The 24,205-nt window shown below is 34.8% G+C and overlaps 2 protein-coding genes across 2 annotated transcripts in view; one reads left to right on the top strand and one right to left on the bottom strand.

Moving 5' to 3' along the window:
• LOC124361715 (esterase OVCA2) overlaps positions 1-24,205 on the bottom strand; it is a 50,476-nt gene that overhangs the window by 17,044 nt on the left and 9,227 nt on the right. Inside the window, exons 3-4 of the mRNA XM_046815640.1 lie at positions 19,007-19,180; positions 914-1,060 (exon numbers count right to left, since the gene is read on the bottom strand). Of these exons, the coding sequence (XP_046671596.1) occupies positions 914-1,060; positions 19,007-19,180 (321 nt within the window). The remainder of the gene's footprint in view (positions 1-913; positions 1,061-19,006; positions 19,181-24,205) is intronic.
• The window catches only part of LOC124361714 (centrobin-like), a 127,882-nt gene continuing 114,214 nt past the window's right edge, over positions 10,538-24,205 (top strand). The window contains exon 1 of the mRNA XM_046815638.1: positions 10,538-10,668. Coding sequence (XP_046671594.1) covers positions 10,652-10,668 — 17 coding nt within the window. The 5' untranslated portion in view covers positions 10,538-10,651. The remainder of the gene's footprint in view (positions 10,669-24,205) is intronic.

Raw genomic sequence — 24,205 nt, 5'->3', positions numbered from 1 at the left:
TACTACCGTGAGACCTGCCCTGACCAACCTGGTATGGTGTTGAGAAGTGTCTCCAAACATACCATGAAAACTTGTAAATTTTGCTGAGTTATGGGTGGTTGAGGGGGGTGTAGTAAATATCTATATAAAAATGTTTAATGTCTAATATTTGTAATAAATGTGTAACATAAACGTTGAACATTGAAAAAGGCAGTTTTTAAATAAGAAAAAAGATAACTGTGACTGAGACACGGCAGTGGAGTGTGACAGAAAATATCAAAATATACGGGTTACACTCCGGCAGTTAACAAAACATCCGTTATTAACGGAAAGACCACTTTTACTACAAATGGAACCATATTCTGATCTACAGAACACTTACAATAAGTTTATATGAATTTTTATTTTATTGCGTTCTCTTTAACGTATGTTTCCGCAGCGAATGAGTTAACATGTGAGATGGTAGCAACCATGTGCAACTCCTACACTATGCATATAAACAATTAAAACACAAGAAAGCATAATAAGTGTAAACTACAGTGCATGTATCAATTTATAATAACTGATAAATATTTTCAATTTTTTTTTTATTTTAAAACAAATAGAATCCCTAAGAGCCATGGTAAACCTATTTGTATACTACTATACTAACCATTCTTAATAGTTATTACTAATAGCAATAAATACCAACACCATTAATCTGAAAGTAATCAATATTTGTACTGTGTAGACTCTCCCCCTTGAGAACAGTATTTGACATCTCACTTTATTACACTTGAACTGTTACACTTCAACCGCATGTAAATTGTCTGGATTTCAATTGAGGATCACAATAATTTATTTGTAATTCATCAATATCATGTTAATACAGAAAATTATACATTCACAGATAAGCAAATAATGAATTTAACACAGTTAACAATTTAAAACTCACTTGAACTAATAACTTCATCCGTATCTCCAATCACATGTAGAGATGGAATGTTAATTTTTGTTTGAGTATCGTAGAATTTTGTATGAAACGGTATATGGGACTTGAATCCAGCCACAAAGATGACGAACTTCACTGATGAAGAGGACACTGAAAATAAATAAAAAATTACATTTCATATTTCAAATTAGGAATATAATTTGAATGATTGTATGACATGTTAGCATAACTATACAGAATATCTAACCCTATTTTAATCTAATTGTTTTGTGTTGTGGAGGGTATATTCCTAGCCTTTAATCTTAATGAATTCGTAATATATGCAATAGCAGTCTATAAAGTAACTTTACTTATAAAAAATGCAAAAATAAATCTTAACATTGTTATATTCACATTACAGAAAAAATAATTCTATCTAATCTATAGTTATTCACATTATTTGTATCCACATTAAATAATTTACTACAATGTAGTACACTAGTTTTTTATAATGTTCTCATAAAATAAATGTCCAAATTCCAATGTTTCGAATTGTTATTATTAAAAGAGGGAGGCAATTCAGCTTTCACGATGCAAGATAACCAGGTCTCAACTTAACTATGTCGTAAAAATAATCCAAAATTCTGCAGAAAAAAGTTGATAACTTCCACGACTTTTAATTCTCTTATTGAGCTAATGTTTTTTGAGCTATGGTTCGCCAACCACTTTTACCCCCCATTAATTGTTCATCCATTCCAAGAACATGTCACTATAGAGTAGCACTTAATCTGTCAAATCCAACTGCACCTAGTTGGTGAGAATCTTTGGCTAAACAATAGACAATATCCTTTATTACAATTTCTTCAAGAAATGTTACGGCGTCAAATTTAAGTCAAATTAGTACAATAGGTACAAAGTGAAATGAAAAAGCTTCTTCAGTGTTATGTGGGGTCTCCCCATAAAGAATTCATTTAGGGTGTAAAAAACCATCTCTGTAGCTTCCTCTTCATCAGCACAGAGCCTCCAGCTTTCAAGTGGTCTGGTATCTTGTTTAGCATCTTCACACCTGCATACAATGGTTTCCTTTCATACATGGCTGTTCTGTGACCTGGCAGCACATAGTTTCCTGCATATCTGGTGTTGTATTCATGCAAGTCACTTTGTTTAGGGGGGTCTTTGGTCACACAGTAAAGGACAGTATCTAGGATGTAGATGAAAGTGACCGTAAGGATGTTCAGGTTCTTGAAAACATCTCTACAGCTTTGTCTTGGACTTAAGCCTGCTATTACTCTGATTGCCCTTTTCTGCATACCCAGGACGCGGTTGAGATTGCCCATAGTGGATCCACCCCAGACAGTAATATCATAGCATAAATGGCTTTCAAACAATGCATAGTATGCAGTCCTTGTTGCATCAGGTGTACTAGTTACCTTGATTCGTTTTATGGCATAGAGAGCTGACCCGAGTTTTAGGCAGAGATTGTCGACTTGATTATTCCAGGATAAATTTTCATCAAGTATGACACCTAGATGTTTGATTTTGTTAGCTGCTGTCAGGTTGGGCATTTCAGATACTGTAGACTTTTTATTCCCAAATGACATTTGCTTGGTCTTACTTTCATTGAGAACTAAGTCATTTTTCATACAGCAGTCTTGTGTCATATTGAAGGCAATAAAAGTGTTCACTTCTAGTTGATCTACATTTCTGTTTGCAGTAAGCAGCACAGTGTCATCCGCATACGTGACCATCTTACTGTATTCCTCTAGATGTTCTGGAAAATCATTAATAAACAGCACAAACAGAATTGGCCCCAGGACAGAGCCCTGGGGAACTCCTCTATTAGTCGGTACCAATTCAGATCTGACAGTACTTGTAAATCCTCTTGTTGTGTGTTTTAGTTCTACTATTTGGCTTCGTCCTTTTAGATAACTTGCAAACCATTTTAGTGCTGTTCGTTGGATTCCTAAATTTTGAAGTTTAGCTAGAATAAGGTCATGTCCCAGGCAGTCAAAAGCCTTGCTTAGGTCAAGATACAGGCTGGTGATAGTGTTGCCATTTTCTATGTTCTCAATTATATACTCAGCAAGGTCTATCAGTGCAGTTGTGGTTGATTTTCCAGTAACGAACCCATGTTGGCTGTCTGTCAATGATTGGTTTTGACTAAGATGTTCCTGGAGTCTTACTTTAACAATCTTCTCAATAAGTTTCGAGACAGATGAGAGCAGTGAGATAGGTCGGTAGTTAGAAATGTTTTGTAGGTCAATCAATCAATCAATCAATAATATCTTTATTCAAGACATACATAAAATGTACATGAATGCGTCATTCTTAATAAATAAATTTAAGGTGATGTTATATTAGTTGTACATATATACAATCCTTTTAATGTAAATTATTTTCAAAATCTTAACATAGTTAAAAAATAGGTTTAATATTATTTAAATTAATTTTATTACCAAATTATAATTAATTCCATTAGACTTCAGAAATCAAAATCAAAATACATGGCTCAAAATACATGGTCCCCTTGCTTGTGTTTTGGAAATACCTTGGCTATCTTCAACTTGGATGGAAAAGTGCCCTCTGCCATGGACATGTTGACGATCTTCACTAGAGGCGATATTAGCTCATCTGCACATGTTTTCAGGATTTTTGAAGATATTTAATCGATGCCTGAGGATGTGGAGTTCTTTAATGATTGAATGGTTCTGCCTATCTCGTCAGGTGTTGTTGGACATAAAGAAGTAAGAGTATTGTCTGTGGTAGCTGGAAGATTTTGAATTATTGGTGGTGTGTTATATATTTTGTTCTGTTTTAGTGTTTCCTCAGCTATGTTTACAAAATAATAATTAAAGCGATTTGCTACATCTGTAGGGTCAGTAAATTTTATTCCACTGTCATTTAGTTCTATTGTAGGATTGTTGTCAAGTTCTTTCCTCCCTTTCCTCTCACTATTGATGGTGTCCCATATGGCTTTGGCTTTGTTTTCTGCTTGTTCAATGTATGCAGCACATGTTTCCTGCCTTGCTTTCTTTAATTTTTGGTCGTAGGATTTCTTTTTATCTGTGGCTGTCTTCTTGTCATCGGGATGGCCAGTTAGGAGAAATCTGTCTTGCGCTTTTAAAAACTCCTTTTTAAGTGTCATAATTTCTTCATCATACCTCAGTCGTTTATCCCTTTTTTGTGTAGTCCGAGATCTTTTTTTTGGACATGCATCGTCAAGTGCAAACTGGAGCGTTTGATTGAAGTTAAAGTAGGCCTCTTCCACATCATTTGCTGTCAAAACAGATTCCCAGGTAACAAGGGAGAGTTTATTTTTTAAAAACACCAGATTGTTGTAGTTAAAATTCCGTCTAGAAGTGTATGTCGTTTCTGCTTTCATTTTTGGAAAGTCCAGTGTGCAGTATTGTCCTGTGTGGTCTGATAGACCTGTGTGAGAGACCACTACTTTAATCCTGTCATGAATGTTTGAACACACCATATCAATTGAGGACACTGAGGTCTCTGAGATTCTTGTGGCTGGGAGATCAAGTCTTCTTATGTTGTAACCAGCCAGTAGCGCATTTAGTGCAACGGATTCTCTAGAGGCCTCGTCTAAACTGTTAATGTTAATATCCCCCATGATAAGTGTGTCATTTCTCTGAGTAGGAAGGCTGTCGAGGGCATCTGCCAGAACTTGTAGTGATGTATCAATGTCAGCACAAGGTGGTCGATACACTCCAAGGAGGAACAAGCTCTTCTTCTTGTTTATGTGCATTTTTACTGCCGTTACCTCATATACCATTTCTAAGCTGTACTCTTCAATCTCTAAATTTTCAGTTTTGTTGGCTATATTGTTATGCCTATAAATAACAACCCCTCCTTTGATATGTTCTTTCCTTCCATATGCACTGATAAGTGAGTAATCAGCCAACTTGGCATGGTTTATTACATTGCTTTTTAGTCCATGTTCTGTAAGAATTACAAAGTCCGGGTTAGTGCTATGCAAAAGGTGTTCCAGTCTTTCAATTTTGTTTGTCATCCTGTCCATATTTTGGTGGAAGAAGTTAAGCTGATTTGTAAGTTTACTTCTTGAATTTATTTGAACTTGTTGTTTTGTGTGTAGGTTAGACTGTTTGCTGGGTGGGCAGAGTTTAGAAATATCATAGTTTTGAATTTGCTCGTTTTTCTTGGGTAAAGGTCTAAAAATTCTTATTTTGATGTATTTGGCCATCCCTCCATTGTTTTGGTGGCGAATAGTTGTTTGGGAAATCAACCTGTGCTTGTGTTATTATGTAATGACTATTGTGCGCAGGGGTGAGTGGTGAAGAAAGTTGGTCAGATGGATTTATGTAGTAGTCTTGTGAGTTGGTCAGTTTTTTGGTTTGGCTGGCTCCCCCACTCTTCTGTAAGATCTGGTCGGTTTCAGTAGAGAGACCCTGTGTCACTGGAAGATCGTTCAGTTTTTGTGACGAGGTTTGTCTAGATCCCCCACTCTTCTGTAAAATCTGGTCAAAGGAGAATCATTCAGATGAAGTAATGAAGTTTGGTAAGCTTCTTCACTTACCATGGCCGGCTTGTTAGCAGAGTCTACTGTCGCTTTGGAATCTTTCAATTTTTGAACTTGCAGTGAAACACTGAAAAAGTTCCGAGGTGATTGAACTTGTTTTTGTGTAATATTTTTATTTAGTTTTGGGGTTGATTTGGCACTAGAGTTTAAACATTTGTGTAGCTTCATTTGGGTATGGGCTACCTTATAATCTAGTCTTGTTTTGTCTTGCCTCTTCTTGACGTCAGGTTCAAGAACTGTTGTAGATGGGCTGTTCATTTTATTTCTCAGTTCTATTATTGATTGTTCCATCAGGTCCTGCTTCTTTTTGATGCAAGCAATATCTAATAGAAACGTAGAGTCAAAGTGTATGTTTTTGCTAAGCATAGGATATGTGCCAGTTGTTTAGTGTTTCCATATTATTGAAAGATTTTAAGTCATGGGTGTGGGAGGCCTCTGCTACCCTTTTTAATTTTAAAATGATTTTTTCCTGTTCATTTATTTTATTAGAGTAATTATTAAGCATTTTGGTTTGTTTTAGGTGATATTCCTCAAAAATAGTTTGCTGTTCAATTTTATCTTTTTTACATTTTTCGAGTTGCTGTTCTAGGTTTTCTAGTTTGTTGAGGAGAGTTTCAATTTTCTGAACATGTTTGGATTCTAATTCTGTGAGTTCCTCGATTTTTGCCTCCAAGCCTAGTGTTTTAATTTCAAGTACAGATATCTGGCTATTACAATTTTGGACGTTGTTCTTTAGTTCTATATTCTCCTGCAACAAAATAGTAGCTTCAGCGGCCAATGTTAAAGACGTTTCCAAGTCTTATCTCCTAGCATCCCGTGGTCCATAACTTTTGTCTTTACTTCTAATTTTCAGTCGATTTGGAAGGAGTTTGAGTTTTCTACATTTTTAGTTTGGTCAGAACGTTTACCAAAAGTAGTGGGAAAAATGCTTGGATTTTTAGTTGGGCTTGAATTGACTGGTAATAAAAAATAATAAGTAAAATCAAATGTATTAAATTAACCCTCTGACTGCCGTTCAACAGATATCCGTTGTTTATTTCCGTTCCTTAAACACCGGATATCCGTTGATTTGGACTACCTGTCTTATTTCATTTGTTATAATACATAAACAATTAAGATCAGCATGATTCATATACCATCGGAAAGAGTTGCCGAACACAAAACTGGTTTTTTTATTATTCAATGACAGCAGAGTAATTTTAGAAAAGAAAAAATAGTTCCACCCACTTTTTTGTTTTTGTACGTGTTTTATGGTTTTTAACAAAATATTACTATATACCTACCGGGTGTCCCAAAAGTCCCACCCCCCTTCTAACTTTTGAACAGAATTAAAAAAACCAAAATCCTTTGGGGGGTAGTTATATAATGACTAATGATGATTTTGCGCTACATGAGAACTTGGCCTCTCGACCCAAAATGGGGGATTGGGGATCAAGTCAAAATTTTTAAATGCAAACCCCCATCAAATGACACTTCATTTTAAAGGTCTTTATAAAAGAAGAACAATGCCACAGACTAGAGGTCTCTATCTCAATCCAGTACGAAACAAATCAAATCATTTATTGTCAAGATGTAATGTACATACATATTTAACAATGTCAAATAACTAGTCTAAAATAGTCTAGACTATTGTCTCTTAATACAGTATAAAAATCATTAACACTGTACAGGTAAGATTTGAGTAACAATTTTTTTACACAGTTCTTAAAATTAGTTCTACTTAATTCTTTTATATCTGAAGGCAGTGCATTGTACAGCTTAATTCCTTGATACTTGAAACTGGATTGGGTACTTGAAAAATTACATTTTGTTATTACTAGATTATTTCTATTACGTGTATAGTAACTATGGATATTACTATGGTTAGAGAGATAGTTAAAATTATTTTTTACATACAGGAGCACATATAATATATAAATAGAAGGCAGTGTTAAAATATTAAGTTTTATAAAAAGAGGTTTACAGTGTTCACGGTTTCCTACATTACATAGCAGCCTTACAGCTCTTTTTTGTAGAATAAATAGCTTGCTTGCAGCTTGTGAGTAACCCCACAAAACAATCCCATAGGTTAGAAAACTGTGGACATAAGCATAGTATATATGCAGCCGAAGGTCTGAGGAAATAACACCCTTTAGAGATCTAATTAAGAAAATGCCCCGAGCAATCTTTGAAGTAGCATAATCTATGTGAGCTTGCCATTTAAGATTAGATTGGATGTGTACTCCAAGAAACTTGAGACTGAAATTATTTTCACTGGGCCTATGAGCTAGTGTTATTTGTAAATCCTGAATTTTTTTGTTATTAACACATAACTTGTTAGCTGCACACCAGTCGTTTATAATCGTCTTAGAACCATTAATACTTTTACATTCAACGTCTGATTTAGAGCTGACTATAAGCCCCAGGTCATCAGTAAATAAATAAGTGCTTACACCGCTCTCGCCAAGATTAGAAGGCAAGTTATTTATATATGCAATAAATAGAGTTGGACCTAAAATGGAGCCTTGTGGAACTCCATAATTAACAGGGCGAGTTTCAGAAATAGAACCATTTAAATAAACATATTGACTCCTATTGGAGAGATATGGTTTGAAAACATGTACAGCAAGTTGACTGAAACCATAGTAGCTCAACTTACTTATTAGGATTCTATGGTCGACCGTGTCAAAGGCCTTGGAAAGGTCATACGATCTAAAATTAACAGCATTTTTCAGTTCCAAACTCTCAAAACAGTCATTTACAAAAGACTGAACTGCAGTAGTGCTCCGTTTGGCCCGAAACCCAAACTGACAGTTACTAATTAACCCATTAGTTTCCAGATAATAAACTACCTGCTTGTGAACTAGACGTTCCAAAACCTTTGACACAACTGGAATTATCGAAATTGGTCTATAGTTACAGATTTGATCTCTAGGCCCCTTTTTATGTACTGGAATAACTTTATTAACTTTCAATACATCAGGAAAAATACCAGACTTAATACATTCATTAAATAGGTAAGTTAATACTTCACAAATATAGGCAGCACATAATTTCAAGATTGGAGCATTTACACCAAAACAGTCTAAGCATGTACTGTTATTTAAACTATAGCTGCATAAACATCTCCGACTTTAAATTCAACAAAATTAAAATCAACATATGGAAGGGTCAAGTTGGAATACCTGTTAAGATAAAAAGAAAATGTATTATCACTAGTGGGGATATTATTACATGTATCTTCAATTGAACAAACAAAATAATCATTAAAACTATTGGGTTACCAGTGTCACAGAAGAACTCACTGATTTACTATTAGGTCTGGCTGTTTGATTTATTAAACCCCAAGCAGCTCTACTCTTATTTACAGCATTGTCAATTACACCATTATTATAATTAAGTTTGGCCTTTCGAATTTCATTCTTATACACTATTTTAAGTTTCTTGTAACTAATTTTGAATTCAGTGTTACTCTCAGAGTTGGTGTTATTAATTATAATGTGTTTTATTTTACTAGGCTATCATGGTACCAAGAAACATTAAAATTCTTACTTTTCGGTTTTTTAGTCTTAAGAGGCAACACAGTTTAGTGCCCACATAAACAGATCCAGAAAGAGCTTGAACTTAGAATTAATATCAGATTCTAAACGGTATACATCATTCCAATTTATAAGGTTAAGATATGATAAAAAAATGAGGTACCAATGGAACAAATGGGTCTAATTATTGACTTTTCAGAGACAGTCTGTGGTATTTTATACTCCAAGAACGCCTCGAAGAGGATGGTCAGATGATCGGAAGCAGCCGTGTGAATAACTGAAGAGTGTACTCTGTCTAGGTGAACAGTAGTCAGTAGATTGTCAATACAGCTACCCAAGGTTTCACTAGCACCAAGCCCTGGTCTAGTCATTTCTGAGACAGTAATATTAAGTCCAAAGCTATTGATCAAGTTGAGGAGTTCTTTGGTTTCCACATGGTTAATGAGAAAGTTTACATTAAAATCACCAGCAATAATTAGGTTCATTTTGTTGCCATTCAGAAAGGAAAAAATATCATGGAGTTTATCATAAAATAGACAAAAGCTACTTGCTGGAGATCTATAAAAAGCTACCACTAAAGTTTCTTATCTTGTTCCAGTACTGTTACGACAGTATTGAAGTTCTTTATTTCTTCTTTACAAGACCAACTCCTGAAGGATAATGGTTGTTTGAAAGTCTCTATGTGGGGCTGCCTTAAGGATGTCTTGCACTTTCGTGTTGTGTTTAGAGTTAAAAATCCTTTGATGCTCAGAGTCTATATTATTCCCAAGGTCAGTGTTACTTTCTTGTTCCACTTGAGTTATTATTTTGTCTGTTAGTTGTTTTTCAGTTTTTAGTTTTTTTTTCAAGAGATGTTATTATTGAATTAAGTTGGCTTTCCTTGTTGCTATGCATCCTTGCCATAATTTCCATCGCTTCTTTATGTTGTTGAATTGTGTCCTTCAATTCTAGCTCAAGTACAGACTTTTGATTTTTCATATCATACAACTCCTGCTTTAAGGTTTCATTTTCTCACAGAAAGGCACTGCCTAGTTCTGTCGCCAGTGAAATGTCTTCATTACCAGAAGTAGAGTTTAACGAACTCGTATCTAACTTTTCATTGCAAGTTGGACATATCCAGACTTGAATTTCTTTGTCTGACATATTTTTTACTTTTGAGTATGCCAAACCAGCACATTTAAAATGGATCCATTTCTTACATAAACCAGTAAAAAAATGGCTGCACTCCTAGCATTTCTGCCACATTCTCCACAGTCATTTATCCTAGATGTATTCATAATAAACTCAAACAGAATACAATCAGGTTTTCAGATTCTCTAAGAATTATTTACTTTAAAATGTATTTACTTATAAAAAATAAAAAAGATATCAGAATACTGAATATATTAAGATTTACTTATAGCAGGATAGTTAAAGTAGAATAATGTTTTTTATAACAATCCTACAATAGTAGCTGTGAGATCAGTAGGAGAACTAGATATTTCTTTCAAAACTGGCAATTCCTTATCAGCTTAGACTTCAGAATGTTAGTCTGAGATAAGAATGCTTGTCTGAGATAAGAATGGTCCTTGTTTGGAATGTGACCAGACAAGAATGTACAGGACTAGTTGTAAAAAGTCCAGTTGCAGATAACCCTAGACTGTCCCTTACTTATCACTAAATACTTTCCTTCAACCAAAACAACACTTCACTAGAATGACTAAATCTCAAAGGTATGTAAAAATAAAATAATTTTCTGTACAAATAACTTATTAAAAATATCGTCAAACCACTTAAAATATCTCTCCAATGTCCACCAATTTACAAGTTACTAGTCACAGTCAGCCATCTTGCAGTCAAACAACGGCAAGTCAAAGTTTTATTGAAAATTTACGCTAAAAAACACAATTTTTCTTAACTCATCTGTTCAGACTTATTCTTAATACTGAGTAGTGCTAAATTAAACTTGAAATCTTACCTCAACCTTTTTTAAGTTCAAAGTAAATTCTCAAAATGGCCCATAAAATTATGTCTGCTTTGGGGTACATCAGTATTATTTTTGTATAATGTAGGCATTGGGCAAAGCCATACGTAAAAATTTTACCAAATTTTTGAAAAGTTTTTTTTTTCAGTACTTCTTTGTTGGGCATGTTCATGCTGTGTGATAAATTGATTTGTCCTTGAAATTAAGAACACCCATACACAAATTGTTTTCATTTATTAGGTCTGGCTTTGGAGCCTCAATCCCACATTTTGTACTTCTTATAATTTTAATACTGGCAGGAAATGCTGTTGATAAAAGACATACTGGTTTATGTGTTTTCTTCTGCTTTATATCCTACAAGCAGAATCTTGTTCCTTCTGTAATAAACAGATAATAGAGGTTCCAATTTTTGTGACAAGATTTTTTATATACAGTGGAGTGCCGCTAATCTGAACACGTGTAATCCGAACGTCGGTTAATCCGAACAGGTCCAGGAGGAATTATTTATAACGATAATGAACAGTTATAGGAACTAATTACATAAAAAATGAAAATGGGTGCATCATTTCGTACATAAACAAAGAAAACTTTAATTAAATAGACATACAGTATTTTATTAAGACAAATTGTGTACGGTACAGTCAATGATTACATAGTATAAAACCTAGATAGGCCGTGGACTCTAACAAGCATTAAAGCAGTTGAAGCCAACGCCACCATCTTGGTCAAGTATAGAAGCGTCAAATGCAGTCTTTACACGGAGAAAATGTTAATGGGCGCTTTTCAAATACACTGTCGTTTGACCGACTTACAATGAAGTTAAAATTTCAAAACTTCGTATGCAGACAAAACATTAGTTTTGGACAGAAACGGTGCAATTTAAAATTATAAAATAATTTTATTACTAATTAATATTACAAGTTAAAGTTAAAACTGTTGTATGGTTTTTAAAAATGTGACATGAAAAAGTTGGTCTGCGAGGATTTTTTTTATTTTTTGGGTAGAGAAGTTTTGTAAACGACAAAGTTGTATATAAACACTTGAATTTAGCTTATTTTGTCATAAAAATTTTTTACGAACTATACTCTGGACAGGAAGGCAGGTTGAAGATAAGCGTATTCAACACGGCCGCAGCACTAGTCGCGTCAGGATTGCACTCCGAACCTGGCCACTGCTCCGTAGGCCGCTTCCTATCATTGTAACCAAAACTCTTATTATTAACTATTACATAATTATTAAATACTTAATTACAACACTACATTTAACTGTTCATAATTTAAATATTTGCAAAACAGGTACTTTTCGCCCTGTATATTTCATTTTGTATTATGTGTTTTATATTTGACACATTTATTAAAAGTCTCAATACGACTCAGGAAACTTGGTCAGGTACAAATAATGAAAACAACTCATTTCAGTTGCAAATACTGTACACTTAATGGAAAAAGAACATTGTTAAATAAATGACAAAAGATTTAAAACTAACTCAGGAACTTACTGTTGTTGAGTTTTAATTTACTGTCCTAAAAACGTTATTAGACTACTTTAGTTAAATGGCTTCTAACTTTATTTTTATGTAATAACTCATTAACATTTTTTGCATACTTGTGTAAGCGAACTGTGAAATACTTCTTACACAACGCTTTCATTAACAAAATAATATGGTTTTGTTCCGGTTCTTGGTCAACACTGTGGTTTCCGACAAATAAGTTAATGTCAATACACTTTCTTATAACTTGCACAACCATTACTAGAAGCAAGTTTGTTGTTGTCATTAATTTATTTGTTTTTTTTTTCATTAATGTCATTAATTTCAACGGCTCTGGACTGGTTAGCGGGTGGCGTTGGCGCTCGGTACTAGGGTGAGTCATGCTCCGCGCCGCCATCTTGGTCTAGGTTCGGGCTGTCGAGGCTGCTTCACCGAGCGCCTCCCATGGCCTATCTAGGTTTTATACTATGTAATCATTGGGTACAGTACATAAATAATGAAATTAAATACAGTACCAAAATTGAAACTTATAGGTTAAGTATGAGTTAAATTACTGTATTAACCCATTCACCTACTAATATTTTAGCACACAGTTGGGCCAAGGAATTCCATTATTTTTGCCTATTATTTTGGTGTGCAGATATTTAGCTGTAACTTTCTAGTAAATCCTAGTAAATAATTGTTTTCAAAAAAAAATTTTTAGCAGTGTTTTTCTTAAGCTTACCTACCATTTAAAACTCCCTGCACAAAAAACAAAAAAAAACTTTATTAAGGTATCTATTATGAGATATAACCTATAACATACCGGTAATAACATAAATTTATTTTTAAATAAAATTTTATTTCGCCCACCACCAATATTTTGTTCCCAAAATGAAAACCTGAAATGGAATTATTATTGTGTAGTCTACCTTATTTGTCCTTAGAAGTCACACACCAAAAGAGTTTTGTATATTTCATAGTATATTTACACACAATTATATCATTTTTATATTATATACTCTTCTACCATATTTATATTTATATTCATAAGAATTTATCTGCATTGACAAGGCCTACGAAGTCAGTTGCCGGTCCGATGTCAGGAGTTGGTCATTCCTCTTCTGAATCGAAAATATCGGAGTTTTAAAACTGTTCCCGTGTCACACGATCCCATTCCACATCTGATTGATCACTTTCGGTACTGAATTCTTCACTACAATTATTAGAATCGTTCATAAAACGATTTATTTCACTGTCACATAACCTATTACCAGCCATCTTTACGGACACTAACAACAACAGGTATCATATGGGGTAAATCCATCTGTTATTCTTTGTTTACGTCAGTTTAGCCAACTAATGAAAAAAATATTGTTCTAAACAAACAAGTAACCATAGAAACGAAACATAGTTTGATTAGTGCAGCTATCTGTCCAGTTTAAAGTGAACTATTACTGCCGCGGAAGCGCTCCGTCGAAGTATAGCAGGGCCCGCGGCGGAAGCGGCGGAATGGCTCCGTCGACGTAGGTGAATGGGTTAAGAAGTGAAATCAAACAAAAATTGGACCTACGGTACTGATATTATTATTGAGTACAATGTTAATTGTTAAAAGACATAAATTCAGTTATTGTCTTCTGTCGCATTGAAGAGAGTCTATTGGATGACACGTAGTTTCATACAACTATTGAACCCGTGGACCCGTACAATATCATACGCTCACATTGCTTAACAATAGAACTCTCACACTAAATACGGTAAATGTGCTTAGTATTCGCAAACACGTTTATTTGTCAAGAAATACAATGCAACAGTCAGAAAACATGTTTTAATAAACAATGTTGATAATTCTATAACAAAATAGACCCATTCTCAAGTTTAAAACCGTATTTTTCTGTAATTCTGGCTAATCCGAACAATCACATAATCCGAATAGGACTCGGTCCCAATTAGGTCGGATTAACGGGACTCTACTGTATACCTTTGGAGTTTTTATTGATAATTCCTGTCATATAAGTTTGGTTTTGAATAAGTTGTTCTGCAAGTGGCATCTTTGTTTATAAATTATCAGTATACAATTGGTATCCTTCATTTAGTAGGTTACTTACTGTCAATAGATGCATCACCACTTTCTAAGTGAATGGAGTTTCGACTTGATTATCCTCTAAAAACCCTTTTCCATTATACATCTCAGATTGAAGAACACAGATCGTTTCGCTGTCAAATAATTCAAATTATTACTCCGAAGCGAGCATGCCGCTTATTCAGCATATACTGAATGAAAGAACACCTGTTCTTCATTCTATGGAGATATTTTACCCTGCTACGAAATACATTTCAAAACAAGTATTCAAATGGTCATAAAAATACCTCAGAGTCGATCAATAAAGTTTGTAATTATTCTTAATAGCTCAGGCCCATATTTATTATGATTGCAATGTAACGTTTCATTTCTGATTTGGTGACCTCGATCCATTTTGTCAGTCCACTGAACCGAGACATTATACATTTCCAACTCGTCCAATAAAGTTCGTAATTATTATGGCTTGAGCCCATATTTATTATGATTGAAATGTATCGTTTCATTTCTGATTTGGTAACCCCTTTTTTTAATGGTTTTAATGGAAAAGAGAGAATACAAAGCAGAAAATTGCAATGATGAAGATAAATCAGCAGCTGGAAAACCTTCCAAATTTGTGCCTACATCACTGTTCCGTCCATTGTCTATGATTCATCACATGAAATATCTACAGGCTTGTATTTTACAAACAGCTTAGTTCACTCATATTTACAAACTATAACTAACATCCTAATAATATTATAAATGGGAAAGTGCCTTTGTTTGTTTGTTTTGTTTTCACATGTTAACTTCTCAACCGATTGTTCTGAAACTGTACAAGAACTTTCTCATGGTTCCTGGGATGAATATAGGCCATTTATTATTTCGAAAATCCTTCCGGACTAAGCCCCACTGGTCTTTAAAGTTGCAAAAAATCCCATCTTGGTCTTCAAAGTTGAGTTATTACACAACTCATTTGTAATTGAATGATCCTGTCAAATGTAATCTGTAAATTTAAAGTGTTTTGCGTAAACATTATTTGTTATTTTCAATTTGTTTACATTTATAGTGAGAAAATTGTCCTAAGACTGTTTTTTTTATAATTTTTCACCCCATTTTAGATTTTAGCGATTAGGTAAGAATGAATCTACTTTATAAAATATCCTAAAACATAAGATGGTCATAACTTAACTTCGAATACTCCCTTTGAAACAGTCAACAAGAACTATACTAGATGAAATTTTGCTGGACTGTTCATTTGAACTAATGTACCAATTCTAGTTTTAAACTTTCTAAAACATTTAAAAACTTTTGTTATAAATTTAAGTACTGATATAAAACCCATCTTTTGCCTGAAGTAGGCTTCTCTGATTTGTGATGTATATTTTATTGATCGGGAAACAAATCATAATTAACTGTGGAACAAAACAAACTAAGAATGAAGTAAATAGCCGTAATAAAATTTAACTGAATTCCGATACTAGTTATTATTTTACGGCTCGGTCTGAGCTGTTAACGATTCAGACAGAATCCCTAACAGCTCAGACTGAGCCACTATCACTTGGAGGGTTAAGGAAAAAACTAAGGGCAGTCTGAGGGTTAAGCAGGATTACTCAATAACTTCTGTTAATTTTACTATCTAAAAAAACTGTCTTCTTTACAATACACTGAGATGTAAACTGATCTGAACTTGGTAGTTGCAGTGTAATTTAACATAGTATTACATAATCTTCACTTCAAGCACTAGTATGAAATGAAGGTAACTTTGTGAACAACTCTCATATTGTACTTAACTTTTTCTAGAGCATATGAATTTTAATGTACAAATATAGATTAATAATATAGATTTAATAATGTAATATAGAGGTGTGCCTTTGGAGCTGGAGCTGTTTCAAATCAGCGCTCCGCTGCTGGAGCGGAGCGGAGCAGCGCTCCGTGACTCTCGAAACAGCTCCAGCTCTAACCTTATATATTCATATAATTACTCTCTCGGAGCGTCTGTGGAGCTATCAGCTGTGGCCTACAACTTGTTGACAAACCAAAACAAACCAGTTTTCAGTTTCAGTAGGAGTTCTAACGTAGACACAGTGAAAAGTGATATTTTTGTGCGGTTTACGAGTATGACTAGTATTGATTGGTTTTTGTGCAGTTAATTAACATGGCATCAAAAGTACAGAAATCTAAGACAAGTTCAATTTGGTCTCATTTTACAGTTATTGATGCTAACCTTAAAAACTGTAGATGTGAACATTGTGGCTTGGTTATGTGCTACCGTACATCAACGTACAATTTGAAGAGGCATATTGAGAGAAAACATGTCGGAAATTACTTTGAGTGTTATAAGTTCAAAATCAACAAGTGTAAGTGATCGTGATGTGAATGTTACAACCAACACTGGGACCTACGATTTCAGCCGCTTCATTTAGTAACTTTTGCAACTGAAAATGAACCTCAACCTGGTGAGTTGCCTTCTAATCAATTAGATAAGCCAAAGGGAAGTGCTAAAACAAACCACTCTATCGAGTTTTATACCAAAAAAATGAATAACAACCAAAAGAAAAAAGGTAGAAGCTGCGTTTCTAAAGCTATTTTACAAAGATTTTCACAACCGTTTTCTATTGTGGAAGGACTCTGGTTTTCGGGAATTCGTTACAGCTTTAAACCCTTCTTTTGAAATTCCATCAAGGAAAGTGGTTTCAAAAAACCTAATACCCACCACGTACGACAAATGTAAGCTTCAAGTAGCTGAGTTAATGAAAAATGTGGAAAACATCTGTTTAACGACAGATGCTATGGACATCTACGATCAATGAATCGTATATAGCTGTTACAGGGCATTTCATTACCAATGATTTTGTGTTGAAATCAGTTCTCTTAGACTGTATTTTAATGGAGGGCTCACATACTTCTAGCCATTTAGCCGAAGAAGAAATCAAGAAAATAACGAATTTCTATAAAATCTCAGACAAAATCTTAGTTGTTTGTAACAGACAATGCCTCCAATGTCGTTGGAGCCATAAAAATGTTTTAATGTGGAGTCATTGGCCGTGCTATGCACATACTCTTAACCTAGTGGTTCAAGATGCCATATCAAAGGTAGATACAGTAATCACCAAATGCAAAAAAGATTGTCTCATTTTTTAAGAGAAGCAACGCAGCCACTGAAAAACTATTAAAATACCAAATCAACAATGGCGTTAAAGACCCTAAACGCTTACTTCAAGATGTAAGTACGAGATGGAACAGCACATATTACATGCTTTGTAGATTTGTTCAGTTAAAAGAGGCTGTTAATAAGCACTTTGGCATTGCTGGACAAAGACTTGCCATCTTTAATTTCTAATGAATGGAAACTTTTGCAGTGACCTTTGCAAAGTCCTAAAACCATTTGAAGAGGTCACAGCAAAGATGGTGGGGAATCCTACTTCACTGGAAGTCAAATAATTGTTTTGACGCTTGGGCTGCAAATGTTTGCAGCAAAAACTATGTACACTAAATTTGCACCCCTGATGCAATACAGGTAGTACAGAACCTGCTCATGGGGTTATCAGGCCAGATACCATGACATTGAGTACAACAAGTTAGTAGTACTTAATACCTTTTTGGACCCAAGGTTCAAATTGTATGCATTTTCTGACGACCAAATGTCAACAGTTTGCTAAGAATCATGTGATTACGGTCGTTGCAGCTATGATTTCCGCCACTTCTGCCACCGCAATGGAACAATCCCCTCCTGGTACACCATCTTGACTTTGACCAACCAATCTGGTCCATCACAATTTGAAGAAGAAGAATGTTCAGTATTTTCTATGTTTGATTCTGTAATAAAAATCTGTACAAAGGCAGACTCCCGGAACTCCAACGATTGTGCTACCGCCGAAATCGACAGGTACATCGCTGAACCACCACTTCCCAGAGGAAGGCGATCCTCTGTCCTGGTGGAGGATTCACGAGGCAGTCTACCCAAATCTCAGCAGACTCGTTAAAATAAACATGGGGTTTGTGGGTACGTCAGTACCTTGTGAAAGAATTTTTTCCCGAACGGGAATAATAATAAGTGACCGAAGATCACGTATCAAATCCATGAAAGTGACTCAACTTGTGTATCTAAATGCAAATCATGAATACTTGTGTAAATAATTTGTATATTATTTTATATTTTCTGTTACCGTACTATTTTTTATGTTTTATTACTACAGTGTGAAAATAAATATAAATAAAATGTACGTGTAGTCTTCTTACCCAAAAAATTAGATTTTCATAATACGTATTATAAAAAAGTAAGTAGTAATTAAAAACTGTCAGCACCTTAGCATATTTGTTTACAGTAGTATTTGCTGTTTATAACATCATAACCAAGCAATAAGCTCCAATCTACAAGGGAGCAGACAGATGCCGCACATCGCGCCGGAGCGGTTGCCGAGCTGGAGCTGTTTTAAAGAGCTAGCTCCGCAAACGGAGCCGGAGCTAGTTTGGCTTCTCCGCTCTCGGAGCTACTTGGCACACCTCTAATGTAATAGAGTATAACTTATAACGATACAAATAATAAATTGAACGTACATTTGTCTTGGAGTAAGATGCATGCCAAGGCTAGGAAAGCAGCACCTTGTGAAAATCCCATAACACCATCAAAAGGACCATTTTCTTCTAGAGTTCTCATAAAAAAATTTAGGCTTTCTTGTAATCCATCACTTTTCTCGTCAGAAGCTTGTTTAAACCACCAACCACGTCCATCTGTACATACGTCAAAGAAAATGAGTACATATGTTAATTGTTGTTATGTTCTGGATGAGAAACTCAAGTAAAATCTCTTTAGTTAATTTGCATATATAAGAATAAAGAAATTAATAAGCATAATTAACAATACATGTTTTAAATGATATCCATATCATTTTATTTTTGGAAATCATGAAAAAAATCAAAACTCTAATAGTGCACCTCATTGAAGTATTTAGCATAAATAATAAAAAATAAAGTAGAAATTCCTTATTAAAAGTCCATAATAATTTCCAACTTATCAAGATTATGAGTCCTAGTGTCCGGAATCTACAAAGTAGATTCAATTTCAAATTTATTAATACTAGATTTATTCTACCAAAAACAAATAATAATTCTGCTATTTTATTAACATTTTGCTCCAATTCTTTTAACCCTTTTACTACCAATATCAGTAAACTACTGAAAAATTCCAACATCCGTGTATAAGGACGTTCACAGTAAAAATTCTACTGTTATAATTTTTTTTACGTATAACATATGTTTTGGTATATGAACAATCAAAATGAACCAAATTACAAGAAAACATATTTATAGCTATTTTGTAGGATCAATTAGATGTTTAGTTTAAATCTAGTGTAAAACAAGAAAAACACTACAAATGTTTCTTTTTCAGTTTTCAAAATATTAATCAAAACTTTTTATGTTTGCATTTCGTTTAATTTTCTCCTTCAATTGATAATAATATCATTACATCAACAAATTAATTGCTGTGATCAAACACTCATTTTTCACCTATATGCCGACGATTTACAGTCACTTTCCCGTTTCTAACTATCTAAACGTTGTTGCTGACATTGACACCATTGCAATGTAGACTTTCAAACATGAACTGAAACTTAACTGAAGCAAGACTTCCACACTTCTGAACAGTATCAACTTGAACAACTCTCCTACACTCATTTCGAACAGTCATCCTCTTTTATACAGTGACAAGGTGAAAAATCTTGGACTTACTATTACAAAAAATCTTAGTTGGGCCGATAATTTTAATGAAAGTTGTGGCAGGTTATTTGATGGTATTCATAGTCTTAAACAATTTGCTATTTATTTACCCTTGGATTTGAAAATAATGCTAGTGAAGACCCTGATTTTCTGCCATCTCAATTACTGTAACATAGTTATAAATGACATGAGCTTTCGAACAGATTACGATGTGCTCATAAATATTGTGTTCGCTTTATCTTCAACCTTAGACGATATGACCATATTATTATCAATCAGATATGACCCCTTCATCAATCTATTACTTCTGCTAAAGTTGAATCTTCTCCGTCAGTTCTACACTCTTAGCATACTACTTTCCATTTTGTACAATGATTATTCCCCATCTTATTTGTCTGAAAGGATTTCTTTTATTTCTGAAACAAGCAATTGTAATACTCGACGACGTGGAGCCTCTTTGTTGTCTATTCCTGTTCATAGATCTAATATTTTCAGTAAATTATTCATATTCTCTGCTTGTTAACTCTGGAATAATCTCTCGGATCATATCAGAGGTATTTGTAGTCGAGAATGGTTTCCAGCGGTGGTTAAGGACCATCTGTCTCAGGCCTCATGCCATGAAATCGTCAACGGTTTCATGTCATAGGGTAAAGAGACGATATGAATTGTGATGGGAGAATGTCTGTTAATTTCCTTTTATTTGAATCTATTTATTTATTTTTTAATTTCATAAAGAACCATCTTTCCATTTTATTTATTCATATTTATATTATCATTTTTGAATGCACAACAGTACTGTAGAATATATTGTGGCTCTGTTTTACACAAAAAGTGTCATTTATAAATTTATGGTTAGGTGTAAGAAATTACATAATTAGTCCTAACCTTACCAACTGAATACGTTTTTCTTTGTGTTCAATAAAGACAAATCAAATCAAATCTGTTTTATTACTGAGACAATAATTACATTGTATGGCAAACGTCAATTAATAAGGATATACTAAAATTTCTGTCATTCATACTATAATACACATACAGACATACAATCTTTACAATCACACCTCTTTCATTCATCGCCAATGCAACCAACTTCGAACAGCGGAGTCAGTCTTCTAATTGGGTGGCCTCCCATTTGAAAGCCAAAAACTCACCTGCATTATAAAATGCTTGAGACACCAAGAAGCGTTTTATTTAGGCGAGTCTTAAACGCCTTTGGTGTTGGAGCATCTTTGATTGGATTGGTCAGTCTGTTGAGGAATTGAACACCCGCTTGTGAGGGCAGGTGTTCATAATACACCATTCTGTCTGCCAGTTCAGTAGTTTGCTCTACCATGTGTCTCATACATGTGTATGTCTTGGCCTCTGGTTTAGGTACATTTATTCATAAAAAACATAGTTGTTTCCAATATGTAGAGACATGGTAGAGTCAACAGTTGTAATTTCTTGAAAACTTGCCTGCAAGACTCTCTGAATTTGATTTTTGCGATGATTCAAAACTGTTGTTACAAAACTTTGCTTGATCTTGCATTGAAAAAAAGAGTCGTATCATCTGCAAACTGCACTGTTCTTCCATGCAGAAGTGATGATACTATGTTGTTGACATAAAGCAGGAAAAGCACAGGACTGAGCCATGGGGGACTCCATAGCTAAGATCTATTGGCTTGGATGACTTATTTGATATTTGGACACCTTGGGATTTGTGGCTTAGAAATAAGTTAAGCCATTTGAAAGGCACGCCTCGAATGCCGTGGGACTCGAGTTTGTCGAGCAATACATTGTGGTCAACGCCTCTACAATCATATCGACAAGACCAACGACTGCATCGGTTGTCGATTTACCCTTTCTGAACCCAAACTGTTCATTTGAGAACTGGTTGTATCTGTCCAAAAGTGAAGCATTCTTATAAGAAAAAGCTTTTCAAAAATGTTTCTGAATACTAGCAAAATTGAGACAGGCCGGTAGTTATTTATAGAAGCTGGGTCGTCTTTCTTTAAAATTGGGACAACTTTTACAATTTTAAGGAGAGAGGGTAACACTCCTGTTTGAAATGAATAATTTACTAATTGAGTTAAGTGTCTCACTAAATGCTTGCAGCATTTTTTAATAAGCCACGGAGACATTACATTGATTTTTTGACTGGGAGCTGCTGGATAATTAGGTGAAGCTCATCCTCAACAGGCGCCAACACCATTGATGCTGCTGAGCTTTGCCTTCGTGAGGGGCGTACTTTAGGGTCAGATGGCCGAGGACCTTGCCCGTCAGCAACGGATGCGAAGAACTCGTTAAACCGACTGGCAATCTCAGTCTCATCCTCCACATGACTATCCCCAACTTTAATTTTGATTTGTTTGTGTGCTTTTGTTTTATTGTTTTTGAAACATTTTTTGAACAGCTTGGATCACATTCTTATATATTTTTTTATAATTCCTGAAAAATATTTTAACTGTTCATTTGAAGTGTTTTTATAAATTTCGGACATAAATTTCAGTTTCTCTCTAGAAACTAAAATTCCTGGTGTGATTCAATTGTTTTTTACATATTTTTCACAGACATTAATTATTCTTTTTTGTAGGGCAGCAGGTGTTAACACGGAAATTTAGAGTGTCAGTAAACAATTAAAACTGTTGCTCCTACGGATTGAGATGAATTTAGAAAATTCTATCTTTCTTTAGAAAGGGAAGTGTTGAGGTGAGTGGTGTTTTCTGGCCTTTATATCTCTTATTGTTTGTTTAATTTTGGGCTCCCTTTTAAGTTGTATCCCACTAATGATGGCCTCTTGGTCGTATTGGTCAGATATAGCTCTATTCACCACAGACACTGCGACATTTGGGTGATTGGTGATGATGTTGTCGATTGCAGTTTTTGTTGTAGCCGTCACTATCATTGGAGATTTGACTAGCAAATCAAGCTCACATGACCTAAATCAACCAATCGAATTGTTGTATGATAAGTGTTGTCCAACGCGTCGATGTTGAAATCCCCCATAACGAGAAAATGCTGACGTTGGTTAGTCAGACATGTCAGTCATTTTTCAAATTTTTAAAAGAAGGTGTCTTCGTTTCCACTGGGAGACCTGTAAATTCCGATCACGACGAATTTTGATGTTTTTGTTTGAAGTTTGATCCCGACTGCTTCGAAATCTTTTTCGATTGAATCCTGGATCGGAAAAGGGGCGCACGAAAAATTTTCTTTCTGAAAAATGGCAACTCCCCCCCCTCCTCTGGAATGGGATCGGCAATACGCGGAAGCCAATTTATAATTTGGAATTTCACACAGTGCGATGTTTTCTTTGTTGAAACTGTTTTCGTTATTACGACCGACCGGCTCTGATGTCATTCGCTCCGGCAATCAAAACGTTACAGCTTCCCAGGGGAGGATGACTCCCCTCAACCACACCCAACAGTCTGGCTCCAGACTTGCAGACGCCGAGTACAGCCGTTCTCGCGGTCACTAGGGACTGGACCATCCCAGCCATGAAGCATGCATGACTATCACCCTCAATAGTCACTGCACGAAAAGCCACTGGTACGGTAGATGTGCTATGTGGGGGTTTTTTAGATTCGATTTTGTGACCAGTGTTAATTTTTTGTTGATCATTAAAAGTAGTGTGATGCAGCTTGGGTTTACGTGTTTTCTTTTTTCTTCTTCTTTTCCACTCTGATGAACTTATCATTTTCACTACTTCGGACAAATCTTCCAGCACCTCATAGTTATTTGAAACTGCTATGTTAGATCTAATGATTTCTTTAACAAAAGTTTTATTTTCCTCCTCTAGACATCTTATTGAGGCAATCATTTTTTTTTCTTTCTTTTTCAAGGTCGGCTATTTTCTTAGACTGCACTATATTATTTTCCAGGGAGTTCCTCGGTTTGAGCTGATACATTTACATAATTCGTGCAAGATTTTTTTTTTTTTGAGGATGTAAATATTGCATCCATGAATTTGTAAAAGTCGTTGCTCCGATTCAATTGAGTGATCGAGGATAACTTTAACCTCGGCCTCAAGCTTGGCGACTTCTGCTTTCAACCTTGTGTTTT

The sequence above is a fragment of the Homalodisca vitripennis genome, chromosome 5 (assembly GCF_021130785.1).
Source record: "Homalodisca vitripennis isolate AUS2020 chromosome 5, UT_GWSS_2.1, whole genome shotgun sequence".
Taxonomy (NCBI): Eukaryota; Metazoa; Arthropoda; class Insecta; order Hemiptera; family Cicadellidae; genus Homalodisca; species Homalodisca vitripennis.
Note: the sequence above shows the minus strand (reverse complement) of the source record. Positions and strands in the feature narration are given on the sequence as shown.